We start from the raw sequence: 17,525 nt of genomic DNA, 5'->3' as shown, positions 1-17,525 counted from the left end.
TAAAGTTTCCAGATCCAGTCTGACGCCTGGGGAATATTCACAGACTGAGGAATCTGTGGTTAGAAGTATCCATCACAAATGTGCTTTCTTTTGTAAAGTGTTACATAAACCTGCACGTGGCAAAGCTAATTAATGTTCAAGAATATCAGTTAAGATACTATGGTAGAGAAAGACCACTTTATAAAACAAGGGAACAAAAATATTTAGAAAAGACGGGATCTTCTCTCACTATGATGCCCTATTTGAACATATTTTAACACTGCCTATTGAGAACAGGTAAGAAACGATATGTTCAGTTTGTCAATAAGTATGTTAATATCTACTAATAGATCAAACAGAATGCAATGTAGGTCTAGAAAAGAACTAGGTTGCATGATGCTCCTATGCTGGACAAGAGTGGTATTCAGTTGTAAAGCTTTCTAATACAAGGCACTGCTTCAGACAAGATGTTACAAATTTTAAAATCTACATGAAAGACCAGGGGATACAGAAGGACCTTTCACATAAGGGGTAACACCAAGGGTCCTTATTACATTGTATGGTGCTGCAATCCATTTCTCTGTAGATTGAAAAGACAGCAGATTCAAGCATGCTTTATAACTAAGAAAAAAAGACAAAATTATATCCATAAGAATGCCTAAAATCATATTGAAGAAAACGGGGCAACCAAAATATGTTAGGCCATTGAATAAAAATAAATTAAGCACATTACCCAGTAAAGTTTGGACAGCATTTCATCTCCAGAAGCCCAGTCTGATCTAAGGCGCAAGCATAGATGTCAATCACATGCCCAGTTGTAGCGGCACGATTAGCAAGGGCCTCAAAATGCTACATAAAAATTAAAAAAATGGGTAAATACCATACATCAAACAGATCATTCAGTCGTTCTATAACAAAGGAAGATATTTTTTAAACAAACTTTAATAAGCAAGCAATTTTCCGCTACTAAAATCAATAGGGAAGATTATACCTGACTTAATGATTACATATCTAAACATTAAAAAACTATTTTTTCACATTGGTAGAAGGTCAGCAACACTGCAAAAAGGTAAAGTAATTCACCACGGTCCATCTACTTTCCATGTACAAAGCATGGTAGGAGGATACAGTGTTTATTTTCAGAATTTTTAAAATAACAAGGCAAGCCTGATTTTAATGAATGCCATTAAATACAGTAGGGAACGGTGATCAAACTCTGGGACCTAGAAAGGAAACAAGCGAGTAACATCAGAGGAGTTAGAGCGTAAACTAGTGAAGCCAAGATCATCAAGGATGCATAAAAGAAATGAGTGAGTGCAGATAGATAGCTACTACCCGATACAGAGGGATGATTCAATTGATGATTGGTTGAATTAACCAGACCATCACGCAATACCTTCGACGCCACGGAGGTGGGGGGCACACACACTATAAAACACAGCATTAGCTTTATATGAAGTCCAATAAGAAAGAGAGGAAGATGATTGGGGATACAAATGAATAAATCAATGTACACCCTGGTGCCCACTAAAGCTGCGCCCCTGGTACCCCTGCACAATACACCTGTGTATACGTGCAGACTAAAGAGAACAATTTTTTTTCTGTGAGCTCAGCTGGGAGGGTTGTTGCCTCAATGATTGCCCACAAACATATTTCAGATGGGAATACTTTATTTATTTATTACTCTTTGTTCTGTTGCAGAAGCCTTGATTCTCAGATGATATTAGCTAAAATGCAGCACCACCCATTGCTTAACTAGACATTGCTCTTGCGAACACTGCAGGGCACCAGTAAAGTAAGAGATGATGTAGGTGATGGTGTCAGGCATAGATTACATACGTTATTAAACCGTTATTAAAATGTGCGTATTTAAGTCCACGTTCAAAAAATGCACACAGCAATAAATAGAAGTACTCTTAAAGGGCTGCTGGCGCATATAAAGGAATTGATCTTGCAAAGCAGGCTCAATTGATTCCAGGACATGTGTCTTTTTAGGTCTCGCCTGAGATGGGAAATGTTCTTTACTTAAAGGGGGCTTAGATTCTCCCACTGCTTACCATTAGTTGTCTTTATTGTTCCTCACATTTGCTTTCTTTTCATTAGTTGGTGTATGTAGCATTAACTTCCGCTTCCTGCATTTGTCCCTCTCCTTGAGCATGGCCCAAGTACTTCCATTACTTCCTTATCGGGTGTTACTTTTTTAGGTCTCGCGCCTAGCGTTGCAGTGCACAGCATTAATCGCGCAGTGCGAGACATTTAGTAGTAGGTAAAAATGGGGTTTAAGAAGCTGACCTAGAAATAGCACACGCACGAGCGTGTGCATTTCCTTTCGGGGCACGTTATTGGCCTTTGCATGCGTGTTGTTTACAAAGCCAGCACGCAATAGGCCAAAGGTGGGCGCATTGTTCCGCCCATGGCCTATTGGTGTCTATTACGCGCACCAAGGCCATGTGGTTTCAATTATCGTGCCCAGACACGGGTGTGATAATTGAAAGCACATGTCTCCCTGTGGCACGCGCGCGTGCCCCACTCGCGGGCTTCTTGGATCCATTTCACGAGGAAGCAACTAAATGAAAGAACCGCTGACCTCTTGCGTGCTTCTTCTGCTGTTTATAAACCACCAAACCATGTACTTGACACGTTTACCCGCTACACTTCTCCCGACACTAACTACTGCCACTTGCAGACTTGGTCACACTTTCTTCATCACGCTGGTCGTTGCACGGCGATTCCAGGGGTAACCAGGGCCAAGGAATGGGCTCCAAAGTAATGTTTGAAGTACAACTAGGGGTGCATGGCTAATGCTCTTTGTTTTCAGCAGAAAAAAACGTTAGACTTGTGATGAAACGAGAATTCTGTCCACTGAAAATATACTTCTTACATAGTTTAGACCAAAAGACCTCCTGTTAGCCAACAGGTCTGGCCGAACATATGGCTGTCGACAGAATGTGTTTTTGAACGTCTTATTGCTAGTGATAGATTAGTCATTTCAGTTCACCTGCACCTAGTCTGTGACTACCATTCCACGGCTGTAATTAGCATATTTGTTAATTTATGCGCCAGGGCTCGCCTTAGATTTGCAGATGCTTTGCTTCACAGCTGCGGTCTGAACTTCTGCACGTTAAAGTGTTTAGATACAATTCAAGGAGCTGCGTGCTTTCCTCCAGCATCTGAGGCCAAGGCCTGCGTGCTATTCATTAAATCAAGCCCCGTTGCACAAGTTACTACTTGTGTAACGATATATCTGTAAGAGACATTAGTTAGTATTAGATTCCTTACCTTAGAATATCCCCAGGCGTCAGACTGGATCCGGACATTTTTGCGTAGCAGTACCCTTGCGCGTCGGTAGGCGTCGTCTGCGGCTCCGCGTCCGTCGTCGGCGTCGTGGGCGCCGTGATGACATCGTCGGAGTACTTAGACGCCGCCTCCGCGTGCTGACGTCAGTTCTTAGACACAGCTTTTTCGCGCCAGAAACGCAGAGCCATGTTAAAAACCAACACTGGTGCCATTGAAACTAGGGCCCTGAAAGGGGGTAACCCTAACCCTAGATATTGGTTCGCAGAACGGGGAGGATGGGTGGGTCGGTAAGGAATCTAATACTAACTAATGTCTCTTACAGATATATCGTTACACAAGTAGTAACTTGTGCATCTGAAAGAGACACGTTAGTATTAGATTCCTTACCTTAGAATAGATACCCCAGCAATACCAACCCCGGTGGTGGGTCTGCAAACCAATAATCACACCAGAAAGTCCTGGAGGACGGAACGGCCAAAGAAGCCATCCCTCCGGACTTGGCTGTCCAGGCAGTAGTGTCTTGCAAACGTGTGCAGCGATGCCCACGTAGCTGCCTGACAGATGTCTTGCAAGGGCACACCCCTGCCCAGGGCAGTGGTAGCCGCCGTTGCTCGGGTAGAATGAGCCCGCAATCCAACGATACACAGGATGATCCACCGGGAGATGGTCCTCTTGTGCACCGCTTTCCCCTTCTTAGCGCCCACGTAACCAACAAAGAGTTGGTCATCCACCCGGAACTGGCGTGTGCGATCCAAGTAGAATGAGAGCGCACGTTTTGGGTCCAGACGGTGGAGCCGCTCTTCCTCTTTAGAGGGATGCGGTGGTGGGAAGAAGGTTGGCAAGGTGATAGACTGCCCGATGTGGAAGGCCGTGACAACCTTGGGCAGGAAAGAAGGTTTGGTACGCAGCATCACTTTGTCCGGATGGACAGAAAGGAAAGGTGGAGTACAAGAAAGGGCCTGGAGCTCACTCACTCTCCTGGCAGAGGTGATGGCAACCAGGAAAGCAGTCTTCAAAGTCAGAAGGCGAAGAGGACAGTTGTGAAGTGGCTCAAAGGGAGCGCACATCAGAAACGTAAGAACCAGGTTCAAGTCCCACTGAGGCATCACAAACGGAACAGGGGGAAACGTGTGTGTGATGCCCTTAAGAAATCTATTTACAATAGGGGACTTGAATAAAGAAGGTTGATCAGGCAGCCTCAGAAAGGCTGAAAGGGCAGAAAGGTAGCCCTTGATAGTGCCCAGAGCAGAGCCCTGCTGGGCAAGAGAAAGAAGGAAGAGAAGGACCTCAGAAAGAGGGGCATTGAGGGGATCCACAGCCTTTGCTGCGCACCATGCCACAAATCTGTTCCACCTGCAGGTGTATACCGACTTCGTGGAGGGACGCCTGGCTGCCAGAATGTGGAGGTGGAGACTGGACAGGTTCGGGTGGAGGACCGTCCTCTGCTACTGCGACAGAAGGTCCTCCTGAAGAGGCAGACGAACCGGGGGATCGACTGACAGACTGAGTAGCTCTGGATACCAGTACCTTCTCGCTCAGTCCGGAGCCACAAGGATGACTTGGGCCCGGTCACGCTTGATCTTCTTCAGCACTCTGGGCAGAAGTGGTATAGGCGGAAAGGCGTACAACAGACCGCAACTCCACTCGCGACGAAAAGCGTCTCCGAGCGAGTGCCGCCTTGGAAATTCCAACGCGCAGAACTGATGACATTGCGCGTTCTCTTCGGTGGCGAATAGATCTAACCAAGGCTCTCCCCATCGCTGAAAGAGGCCTCGCGCCACGTCGGAGTTCAGACGCCATTCGTGATCCATCATGCACCGACGGCTGAGCTCGTCCGCCCTGGCATTCAGAGAACCTGCCAGGTGTTGAGCCACCAGGGTCACGCCCTGGCGTTCCAGCCATTGCCAAAGGCTAAGAGCCTCTTGACAAAGGGTCCACGACCCCACCCTGCCTTGTTTGTTGCAGTACCACATGGCGGTGGTGTTGTCCGTGAACACCTGCACTACACTCCCCCGGACAGAGGGGAGGAATGCCTTCAGTGCCAGACGAATCGCCCGGAGCTCCAACAGGTTGATGTGGAGCCGGGCCTCCGCCGGAGACCAGAGGCCTCTGATCTCCGCCTCTCCCATGTGGCCTCCCCAGCCCTGGAGGGACGCGTCCGTCACAACTACGTGCTCCGGTTGGGGAAGGGAGAGGGATCTGCCGCTGACCTAATCGCGGTCCGTGAGCCACCACTGCAGCTGTCTCCCAGTGCCCTCCGAGATCAGGACGTGGTCGGATAGGTTGCCCTGATGCTGGGCCCACTGAAACTTCAGGTCCCACTGCAGAGCCCACATCTGCCACCTGGCGTGATGCACCAGTAGGATGCAGGAGGCCATCAGCCCCAGAAGCCGCAGCGTCAACCTGACCGAGACCCGGGATAACGGCTGAAAGATGGGAATCAGAGCCTGAATATCCCGGACCCGCTGTTCGGGTGGATAAACCCGAAACCGCGCCGAGTCCAGAACCGCTCCGATGAAGAGGAGCTTCTGAGAGGGGCACAGGTGTGACTTTGGCACATGGATGGAGAACCCCAGCTGGTGCAGGAGGTCTGCCGTAGTCTGGAGGTGGCTGACGACTGTCTGGGGCGAGCCCGCCTTCAACAACCAGTCGTCGAGGTAGGGGAAGACAGAAACCCCTAACCTGCGCAGATGAGCTGCGACCACTGCCATCACCTTTGTGAACACCCGTGGGGCACTGGTAAAGCCGAAGGGGAGCACGGTAAACTGAAAGTGCTCGTGGCCAACCATGAACCGCAGTTAGCGCCGGTGGGCAGGCAGGACGGGGATATGAAAATAAGCGTCCTGCAAGTCCAACGCTACCATCCAGTCTCCTGGGTCCAGGGCAGCCAGGACCTGAGCCAGTGTCAGCATCTTGAACTTCTCCTTCCGGAGGAAGCCGTTGACGTTCCTTAGGTCCAAGATAGGGCGTAGGCCCCCTTTGCCCTTCTTGGGTACCAGAAAGTAGTGGGAGTAGCAACCACACCCTACTTCTGGCCCAGGAACGCGCTCGATGGCCCCCTTGGCCAAGAGGGCCGTAACTTCCTCCTGCAGAAGTCGCAAATGATCCCCCGATACAAGGTGGTACTGCGGTGGCATGGCTGGAGGAGTCGCCTCGAAGGGGAGGGAGTAGCCCCTTCGGACGATTTGCAGCACCCACCTGTCCGATGTGACAGTGCGCCAGTGGAGGTGGTGATGGCGAACCCTGCCCCCCACTGGCGTCACATGGGCCTGAAAGCACGGACTAGGAGGGTTTTGAGGCGGATGCTGCGGGGGAAGGTGTGGACTGACCTCGCCGTTGCCCCCAACCGCCACCGCGTTGGGTATTGCCCTGCGGAGCGTGGCTGGCGGCGCGTGTGGGCGCACCCCTTCCGTGTCCACGAAAGGAGTGAAAAGCAGCCGATTGCTGGCGCGGGCCGAGAGGCCCAAGGACTTGGCCGTAGCCCTGGAGTCCTTAAAGCGCTCAAGCGCATGGTCTGCTTTGTCGCCAAAGAGGCGACGGCCATCGAACGGCATGTCCATGAGTGTGTTCTGGACATCTGCCGAAAAGTTGGCGGACCTCAGCCAGGCGTGGCGTCTGACCGCCACCGTCGTTGCCATCGCTCTACCTAGCGAGTCGGTGGTATCCAGCCCACACCTGATGGAATATTTGGCTGCATCCCGGCCCTCCACAAGGGCTTGGCCGAGTTTGGCCCGTACCTCCAACGGACACTCTGGCAGCACCTCGCGACCTTATCACACACAGAGTGGGTGTAACGTCCCAAGAGGCAGGCGGTGTTGGAAGACCGCAGCCCAGACTAAGGGATGAGAAGATCTTCTTCCCATACTGGTCATACCATACTGGTCATACCTCTTGGATTCCCTGTCCGGCGGGGCCGACGGGAACGCGGTCTGGGAATTGGAGGCCTGGATGACCAGGCTCTCGGGGGTAGGGTGGGTGGACAGGAAACATGGGTCGTCCGGGGCTGGGCGGTGGTGTCTGGCCACGTTCCTATCTACGGGCGAACCCGTAGCGGGCTTGGACCAAGTGCCCAGAAGAACGTCGGTCAAGGCCTCATTAAAGGGCAGCAGAGGCTCGGCCGAGCTTGACTGCGGTTTAAGGACCTCAGTGAGGAGATTAGTCCTCACGGCCGCGATGGGGAGCTCAAGGCCCAAGGCCTTGGCAGCCCTCATCAGCACCACACTGTAGGTTGCCCCCTCCTCCGTAGCCACGGTAGGAGGGGAGACAAAACCAGTGTCTGGAGAAGTGTCCAGGCCACTGGCCTCCCCAAGGTCTCCTGTCCAGTCCTCATGAGACTGACACTCTCTGGTCAGAGGGTCCTCAGACCCCTCCCAGTCCTCTTCAGCACCCATCTCCTGAAACTCAGGGTCCTCAACTAATGGGGCCTGTTCATAGAAGTTAAACTCTCCAAACGACGTCTGGAGCGGCGCCCATCGGGGCCGTCCGGACGCCGGAACAGGAACGAAGGTAGGACCGGGGACGGCGCCGCCCGAGGACGGCGCCGGAGGCGACACCTGAGGGTCCGACGCCGGGGAGGTCGTAAGGTCCACCGGCGACGAACCAGATCCCGAAGGAGGTCCAGCGGCGTCCCGCGGCGCCGGGCCCGAAGGCGCTGGTGGCGCCGGAACAACTGAACCCCTCGGCGCCGGGCCCGAAGGCGCCGGCGGCGTCGGGATAGCGGGAACCTGCGGCGCCGGGCCCGAAGGCATCGGCAGCGTCGGGGCCGTAGCACCCGACGGCGTCGGGGCCGAAGCCCCCGACCCACTAGGGTTCCCAGACGGGTCCGCTGGGCCCGAAGGCGCCGCGGAGCCCGTCGGAGGAGAGAGATTCCTCATGGCCATGAGGAAGCGCTCAATCTCCTCCTGCGTCGCGTGAAGCCCAGGGACCGTAGGGTATGGGGCTGGACGCGGCGCCTGCGACTCCGTTGGAGCCGCGTGGGTGGTGTCACCCAAATCCCCGGCCGCATCGCGCGAGCGTCGGGGGGAGTCCGCAGATCGATGACGCCGCTTGGACGTCTTGTGCCTCTTACCTGACGACGACTTCGACCCGGAGGAGTGCGGCCTACTCTCGGAGCTGTGGTGGCTCCGAGCCCGAGACCTGTCCCTCGACCTCCCATGGGACCGAGACCTCTCGCGGCGCGGGACCGACTGCCGGAGTTCGAGTCGCCTGCGGGACCGCTCCCGCCTGGCTTTCGAAGAGAGGGCCCGGCAGTCGGAGCAGGCCTTGTCGTCGTGATCGACGCAGAGACAAGTTAAACACCGTCGGTGAGGATCCGTGACCGACATCAGACGGTCGCAATCCTCACAGTGCTTAAAGCCGGGCATCCCTACGGCACCGTCGGAGTCGAAGACTCGAGAAATGTTCAAAAGTGATCAAAAAGGTTAGTCAAAAAATGACTAGGGTTACTGCTTTTTCCAGATCTGCGCTTGCTGGCGCGGAAAAAAGAAGAACTGACGTCAGCACGCGGAGGCGGCGTCTAAGTACTCCGACGACGTCATCACAGCGCCCATGACGCCGACGACGGACGCGGAGCCGCAGACGATGCCTACCGACGCGCAAGGGTACTGCTACGCAAAAATTTCCGGATCCAGTCTGACGCCTGGGGATATTCTAAGGTAAGGAATCTAATACTAACGTGTCTCTGTCAGATGTGACTGGCAGTGTAGGGTGTACGAGCTCGAGCCGCCGGACCGTGAGGTGAAGCGTCTCGAGGACTCTGACAAAGGCGCGCACCGGCGGCGCAGGCCCCATGCCCGGGCTCCATTCGCCACGCCTCGCTGTGGTCTCGGGGGGGCTCCTGTCACTTCATTCACCGCGCCTCGCTGCGGTCTCGTGTGGCTCCTGTCACTCCACTTTGTTTAATGTCCAATTTTAGTGGAACAGAAGCTCCGGTGGCGGCCTCTGCCCTGAACTCTACCCCCTTTCATTTACTGTTCACGCAGCCCTGCGGGGGTCCTGGAATAAGTCTAAAGGGGGAAGCTCTTTCTTGCAGCGCTTTGAATTGAAAAGTTAGACGCTGGACGTACATCACTAAGGGAAGAGAGATATTACCCTTTAATTTTGCAGTATGCTAGTTTTAATTAAAGCAGCAGTTAACTTTAGCTGAAGCAAACATTACTCTGAGCAGAAGGCTGAGTTGGCTGAGCTGCCCCGCCCCTCCCCCCCTTCATGGGAACCCTTAGGGTTCGTCTGGCCTGGAGTCTGAGGAGGAGGGCGTCTTATCGAAGAACCTCAGCTTTGCCCATTCTCCTTTCTTCTCAATACTCTTGATTTTGTGGACTTGTGTTTTCTCTGCAGTGTTTAGTCTGCTCCACTAGCTTGCGGATTTGGGGGAAACCCCAAATTGTGTTTTTTGGGCAGGTGGGAGTGCCTTCGTGTAGATTGTCAAAACTGTAGCTAAAAGGAAAACACAAATGGACTTTGACAGTTTAAAAGCCGCAGCTCTGCCTGGGTGGACAATTATGAGACAGGCTTGGAGTCCGGCTTTAACTGGGCCAGGTCCTGTCGGGTCCAGTGAGTAATTAAAAGCTCACATTGAAATGGTTCCTTATCAGGACATATATTTGTGTCATTTAAATTTTACCCGTTTTACTCCCTCTTGTATTTGCTAAGATGATTTGCTTTTTCCAGATGTTTCTCTAGTGAGATCTAGCCTGGGCAGCGCATGTGCTACTCGGCGAGGCATGCTGTATTCAGGTATGGACGTGAAGCTCCACCCATATTTCCATTTGCTTGTTTTCAATTGCAGCAAGTTTGGTTTTCATCTTGAGGTTACCTAATGTACTGGCCCTTCCATACCAGCCACCACCTCACTCTGGAAGAGAGTGATTGTAGTGGAAGTTACAACTGGGAGAAGGCGGATAGCAAAATGGTGGCTCATGAAGATTCAGCTTGAGAGGGTGAGAGAGTCCACTGTTCTCCAGCACAAATACAAATCGACAGGCATGGACATTTTCAACAGCCAGTACTCCCACATATAACAGCATGATGGTGACCCTCGCCAACTGACCAGACACCGTCGATCAGCTTCCCTCTCCCTCGCAGACACACGTGTCCACCGGACCTTCAGTGTTTGACACTCATTCTCGCACCTGGCGGCCAAGACTTGTTTGGCTAGGTTTGTGCAACACAAATACCATATACATACAAGCATATTTCTGTCTCTCCCAGAAGTAGCCATACAGTCTTTATTACATCCTTCCACTGGTCTCGCATTACTGAAAATTAAAACTATTGGTGTGCCATTATTATTTGCAACGCCAAAAGCTCAAACTTTTACTAATGCGATACCTATTGCATTGCAAATGCTTGTTCTTTTTGTCTAAGCACTCTACTAGAAGGCATATCTTTTCTAGCAACCCCTCTTGTGTACCTGTCTGTGTTGCTTGGGTTCACCCCATGCCTTACTTGTTCGCTTCTCCCCCCCCCAGTATCCTCGTTGTTGCATGCGCTGACTCAGCGAGACCTAAAAAAGCACTATGTCACAGCTAGCACTGGCCGGTCATAGCGTTTTGTTTTTTTTAACTTTGTCATGCCGCATAGCAGCCATGCTATTTTACAAGATGGCTGAAAACTTTGACACAGTCAATAGGGCTCGTAGATGACACCTATTGGCTTTGCCAATGCTTTTTTATTTTGAAGCCACGTTGCACGGCAGTCTCATTGCTGTACAAAATATCTAAACATTGCCAAACCAAATAGCTCTTGTCTCGTAGGGGAGACCAGTTAGCTTTGCCAAAGTTTGTTTCCTTACATGGGTACATGTGGCAGAACTGTTTAACTTGAGCAAATACACACAGGACACATTTCGAGTTGCGTGTTTACTATGCAGTGCGTTAAATGGTTTCGCACCAGTTCATTTTTCAGAAAGGGCACCAGGGGAAAAAGTGAGAGTTGTTGAAGCACGACACATCCATTTCTTATAAATAATTTTTCAATCATTAATAATTACATTTAAAAAAAATCACAGACCACGAACAGGCCTTTTAAGAAATGAAATAAAAGAACTTTGCACGATTTCTGTTAGTTAACTAATCAAAAAAAGAATCCTCAAACATGAATTAAATTAGCTTATAAAGCACAAAGTGGCCTTAAAAATGTATCCCAGTGCAAGAGCAACTGACTGGAAGGCACATCAGTTCGCAAGAAGTTACATATAAGCCATATATAGCCGAATATCCTTGAGCGGCTGCGCAAAGAATAGCCGCACTCCGGGATTTATAGGGAGAAAAGATTGTTTATTGACTGACGCGTTTCAAGCTGCACGGACTTTGACAAAGACTGTGCTGGTTGAAACGAGTCAGTCAATCAACAATCTTTTCTCCCTATAAATCCCGGAGTCCAGTTAGCTCTTCTTTGCGCAGCCATGCGAGGATATTTTGACATTACCCCCTCATGGATCCTCCCCGTCCAAGTCCTTACTACGTAAGGTAGTCCTGCCTCCACCCAGCCAATCACAACGCCAGTATGTTTAAACTACATAAGCCCCGCCCACCTACCACCGTGCTTGTGTTTTTTTCTGCTCCGATGGCGGTCGGAACGCTGGTGCTCCCGGTTCCTGTTTCCTGGTCTAGATTTTCTTCAGGACGGTGCCGTGAGTGAATTTGCAGTTTTATGTTTCTGCATTGTTTTCCTTGTTAATTTATCGGCGCGGCTGCTCCGGTGTTCCGGTCACCCACGCTCCTGTTCTGGGGTCAGGGACGCTCCCTATTCATGTGCTGGGCTGGGGCAGAGAGTTTTTTGGTTTCCTGGCCCCGGGTCGTTCCAGCGCTGGGGCTCTCGTGCAGCGTCCGGCCATTATCTTTTGATCTATGGCTGTAGGTGGAGACTACAGGGCTGCCCTTTTTATATTTCATTCACCTGTCTCACCTTTGCGTGATTTGATGATTGGGGGCAGTATTTATTGGAGGTTGCTGGGCACTTCCTTTGATTGTGTGCTGAGTTCCTGTTTGTTTGACACTGGATTTCTCACCATGATTGAAGGGGCTTCTTCACCTGTGCCTGCTAAGGCGCTTTCGAAGCAGAATAATGTTCAGGATCTGCAGGAGGAGGACGTCTTGCAGATTTCTAGGGCAGATTTGCAGCACTTGATTAATTCTGCGGTCCAGTCTGCGCTGCTGGAGCCTACAGCTAAGCGGCTAAGGATGATGAGGAAGACATGGACAATTACCCTAAGGGAATGTACGTCCAGGGCAAGGTTTTTTCTGACATGCTGGTTCATATTCGAGAGGTTCTTGGGTTTCACCCTAAATCCCTGGCTGAGGAGGGATTTTACGCTCAGTATAGTTCTTCTGTGGTGGAAGACCTTCCCTTCCATGATGTCCTGAAGGATAGCCTCACAAAGGAGTGGCTTGAGGTGGATAAGCAGGGTATTCCGCGATTCCTGGGGAAGCGGTATCGCCTGGCAGATTTTGATTCCCAGTTTCCTGCGATTCCAAAGGTTAATTCCCTTTTGTCCTCTATGGCTTCTGCCTCTTCTTCCTCTTTGTCCTCGGAGGAGGCTTCCCTGTCTGATCCGGTGGAGCGTAAGGTGGAGTCTGCTCTCAAGCGTTCTTACGCTGCTTCTCACTTTGGGGTGCGTGCTAGCACTTATGCGGCCTATGCTTAGCAGGTCCTGCTTAAGGATTTCGAGAAACTGTTTGACTGTCTTCAGGATCAGGGGGACCCTACTCCTGGCTCAAAAGGAGGTCTTGGCGCAATTCCTCTCTGATGTCACTTTTGATTCCTTGTGGGCTTTTTCCTCGGCTGCTGGGGCACCGGTGGCTGGAAGGAGGTCTCTGTGGACAAAACCTTGGCGTCTTGAGGTTGCACAGAAGGCCTTGGTCTATAAACTGCCTTTTGAGAGTCCCTGTTTTTTTGAGAATGCTTTGAATACAATTGTGCAGCGATCTGTGGAGGAAAATAAGTTGTTAAAGCCTTTTCAGCCTGCTCATAAGAAAAGGTCTTTCTTCCAGAAGCAGGGGTTCCAAGGGGTTTGTCATCTCAGCCCTTCCGTGGTCGGGGGGCTGCGTTCCATTATAAATCCCGGCCTCAGCAACAGCAGCAGCAGCAACAGCCTCCCTCTGGTGCAGGACAGAAGTGGCTATGCCGCTGTGGGGCTCGTCTCAGTTTGTTTCTGGACCGTTGGTCAGCTCTGATTTCCGACCAGTGGGTCTTGCTGTCATCAGGTGGGGTTACCAGATTCCTTTCCGGGGCCCTCCCCCTCTGGATTGTTTTCTGATTACCCCGTTGTCAAGAGACCCCATGCGGCGATCTGCCATGTTGTGCGGCGATCTGCCATGTTGTCCGGCGTCGCCATGTTGTTACGGAAAGGGGCTGTGGTGCCGGTTCCAGTGGAGGAAGTGGGCCTGGGGTTCCATTCCCATCAGTTTCTGGTTCCAAATCCCGATGGTTCCTTCAGTCCCATATTGAATCTCCGTTCCCTGAACAAATTGGTGCGGTTGGATCATTTTCGGATGGTCACGTTACAGTCCGTCATTCCCCTCATCCAGGAGGACGCTTATTTTCACGTTCCGGTCCATCCTGCCAGTCAGCGGTTCCTGAGGTTTGCTGTCCAGGGGAGTCATTTCCAGTTTCAGGTTCTGCCGTTCGGCCTCTCCACTGCTCCCTGGACTTTTACCAAGGTATTGGCTCCTGCTGTGGGAGTTTTGCAACATCAGGGTTTCTCCGCGTTTCCATATATTGATGATTGTTTGGTCTCTGCTTCCTCTTTTCCTCTGGCTCTTCTGGCGGTGGAGGCTATGTTGTCCCTGTTCCAGGAGCTGGGGTTCAAGGTTAATCTGGCCAAGTCTCATCTGGATCCTGTTCAGAGACTTCAGTTCATCTGGGTCTGTTCGACACCTCTGTGGGGGCGGTGTTTCTCCCTTCTGCTTGGATCCTTTCTCTGCAGACTCGGTTGCGGGATCTGTTGAGTCGTCCCTCTGCACCGGCTCGTGTTTGGTTGCAAGTCCAGGGTTTGATGGCTGCGCCCACTGCTGTGGTTCCTTGGGCTTGCCTCCATCTCAAGCCCTTGGTGACTCATCTGTTGGCTCAGTGGGACCCTTCCCGGGAGGATTACGAGGCTCTGGTTCCTCTCTCTCCTGTTCTTGTTCGGGACTTGGACTGGTGGCTTTGCACTCCCAATCTGGAGAAGGGGGTACGATTTTGTCTTCTTCCTCCCCTTTTGTTGATGACGTATGCCAGTCTTTGGGGTGGGGGCCCACTTTGGGGTCCTTGGAAGCCAAGGGTCGATGGTCTAGGGGAGACGGCGCCCGTTGCTCAAACTGGCGAGAGTTGGCAGCCATCTGGGAGGCGGTGCAGTTCTTTCAGGTGCATCTCCTCGGGACGAATCTGTTGGTTCGTACCGGCAACCAGGTGGCTCGTTGTTACTTGAACCGTCAGTGGGGGACCAGGTGCCCATCTCTAAACATGTTGGCCTCCATGATTTGTGCTTGGGCAAAATCTCATCTGTTGGCCTTGAGGACGGTGTACATTCCGGGACAGTTGAATTTTCATGCGGACGCTCTGAGCCGCAACCTTCTATCTTCTGTTCTGTACCATCTCTCTCTTCCTCTGTTCCAGTCCCTTTGCCTTCGGTTCGGGATTCCATGGATCGATCTTTTTGCGTCTCCTCTCAACTCTCTCCTTCCTCGGTTTTGTTCGGTTCGGTTTGTATTGTATTGTGTCCTCAGGCTTGGGCGGTGGATACTCTTTCGATTCCCTGACCTTGGGGTCTTCTGTATGCATTCCCTCCCATTCCCCTCCTGCTGAGGATGCTGCAGAAGATTTGGAGGGGTGGGGAGGGAGAAGGTTTCGGTCCTGTTGAATTCTCCTTTCTGGCCTCACCGCCTTTGGTTTCCTCTCCTGTTGCGGCTGGCGGAGGGTTGGTTTGTCCGGCTTCCTTTGTGTCCGTCTCCTCTTCAGTTTCCGCTCCTGTCCCTGCCTTGATGTCGTCGTTTGCAGCTGACGGCTTGGCTCTTGAGCGGTTGACGGAGTCTTTGGGCTATTCTTCTGTGGTGGCTCGTGACATCCAGTTGTCTCGCCGCCCATCGACCCTTAAGTGCAATGGTCGTCATTGGTGTTCTTTTGTTTCTTGGTGTTCTTCTCATGGGGTGGATCCTGTACTGGGGGTTCCTACTTCTGTGTTGGACTTTCTCCGAGATGGTTTTTTGAAAGGCCTTTCGCCTTCCACGTTGTCTGCTCAGTGGGCGGCGGTTTGTGCTTGTCAGGTCCTGAGGCCTCCTTGGAGGGTGTTGCCCCTCTGGTTAGTCAGCTTCTTTGGAGCTTTCGGCTTCGCCGGCCGGTTTCTCCTGTTCTTGTTCCTTCTTGGGATTTACCTACTGTTTTGCGGGGTCTACAGTTGCCCCCTTTTGAGTCTTTGATGGAGACAGATTTGTTGTGGCTGTCCGCTAAGGTGGCTTTCTTGTTTGCCATTACATCTGCTCGCCGGTTGGGCGAGTTGGGTGCCTTGATCATTTTGTTTCCTTATTTGCAGTTCCTTTCAGATGGGGTCGTTTTACGGCTTGATCCGGCCTTCCTGCCTAAGGTTTCTTTAAGTTTTCATTTGAGGCAGGAGGTGATTCTTCCTGATTTGCCTGCTGAGGGGGATTCCCTTGTTCCCCCTTCCTTGGATGTTCGCAGGGCTCTCCAGATTTATCCCCAACGATCCCTGGGGTTCCGGCTTTCTCCTGCCCTGTTTGTCTCCTGTGGGGGTGTGGCTAAAGGGAAGAAGGTTTCCACTTCCACGATCAGTCGGTGGGTGCGTTTGGTGGTCTGCCAATCTTACAAGTCCTTGGATTTGCCTCCTCCGTCTCATGTACAGGGTCGTTCGAAGTGTTCTGTGTCTGCTTCCTGGGCTGAGGCGGCGGGGTTCTCTATCCAGGAGATTTGTAGGGCAGCCACTTGGCAGTCTCAATACACATTTGTGCAACATTATAGGCTTGTTGTTTTACATGCCTCTGCTGACAGTTTTTCTGTTGGCGTCTTGAACGCTGTTGTTCATTGGTCTTTTATTGACTAAAGTTTGTACTCTGCATGGATCCCTGGTTCTCTGCTTGTGAGTTCCTCACGTAGTAAGGACTGGGAGGACCCATGAGGGGGTAATATCTTGTTACTTACCGGTAATCTTCATTACCTCGATTAGAGTCCTCCCCGTCCCAGTCCTCGATCCTCCCTTCCTCTGTGTTTGTGTCGGAGTCTTGTTGATAAAAAGCATGGTGGTAGGTGGGCGGGGCTTATGTAGTTTAAACATATTGGCATTGTGATTGGCTGTGTGGAGGCAGGACTGCCTCACGTAGTAAGGACTGGGACGGGGAGGACCCTAATCTGGGTAATAAAGATTACCGGTAAGTAACAAGACATTATACGTGGGTCCTCGAGCCAGCACCAACCACGTCTGGTGGAGGTGGTCGGACGAAACGGCAGGAGCTGTTTGCATAAGCCATAAATAGCTAGCTTATGGGCTGTCACCTGAGACGCAAGATTAGCTATACAACGGACGGCAACAAAATGCGGAGCATCCAGAATTGATTTTATAGGTCTAAACAACACACAAGGATGGGATCTGGAATGCAAAACAAGAGGGCTTGTGTTTTAATCGAATTGTGACAAACGCATATCAATAAAAACGTTTTGGGGAAAGGCAGCTTGATGTTTCTTTCAAACGAGAAGATGCCTCGGAGAAGAAATATGTATTACCTCAAGTCTGTTAAGTTAAGCAGGCAGTTTAGTAGTCCAGGCAGGCAGAAATGATCAATTGCTAAACCATCTCTCGGACAGAAATAGATTGGTAGAATTTCCATAAGAATCCGGTTGCTGAAAATAAGAGGCTGCAACCTTCATAACATGAGCCTTAAAAGAGAGATGTGCCAAAAATGACACCTAGGTTTCTGGGTTAGTTGACAGCTGACAGGTTTTTGATAGCCTCTCTGTCGGATCAACAGTAATTGGTAGGTATGACCTTATGTAATTCAATTGTCTGAGGCATTCGTCCCGGTAGGTGACTGTATCCATCAATACTATGGCCCCTCCCTTGTCGGCCGGTTTAATCGTCAAGGAGTTATCTCTTGTAAGACTTTTCAGAGCATCCTGTTCTGTCTTCGGGAAATTCACAAAAGGTTTGTGATGTTGCTGATAGAGTTTCTTGATGTCACACTCGACAGCTTCTTCAAATGTTAAGACCTTGGCCGGGAGACCAATCATTGGTGGGTGAAAGGTAGAGGGTCTCTTCAGTC

The 17,525-nt window shown here is 51.2% G+C and overlaps 1 protein-coding gene across 4 annotated transcripts in view; it reads right to left on the bottom strand.

The window, feature by feature from the left end:
- Window positions 1-17,525, bottom strand: part of SEC23A (SEC23 homolog A, COPII component) — an 891,592-nt gene that overhangs the window by 616,187 nt on the left and 257,880 nt on the right. For all 4 annotated transcript variants that reach the window (XM_078659766.1, XM_078659768.1, XM_078659769.1 and 1 more), the window contains one exon: window positions 713-828. In XM_078659766.1, the coding sequence (XP_078515892.1) occupies window positions 713-828 (116 nt within the window). The remainder of the gene's footprint in view (window positions 1-712; window positions 829-17,525) is intronic.

The sequence above is a fragment of the Lissotriton helveticus genome, chromosome 9, assembly GCF_964261635.1.
Source record: "Lissotriton helveticus chromosome 9, aLisHel1.1, whole genome shotgun sequence".
In the NCBI taxonomy this organism is placed as follows: Eukaryota; Metazoa; Chordata; class Amphibia; order Caudata; family Salamandridae; genus Lissotriton; species Lissotriton helveticus.
This window is presented reverse-complemented; position numbering and strand designations above follow the sequence as displayed.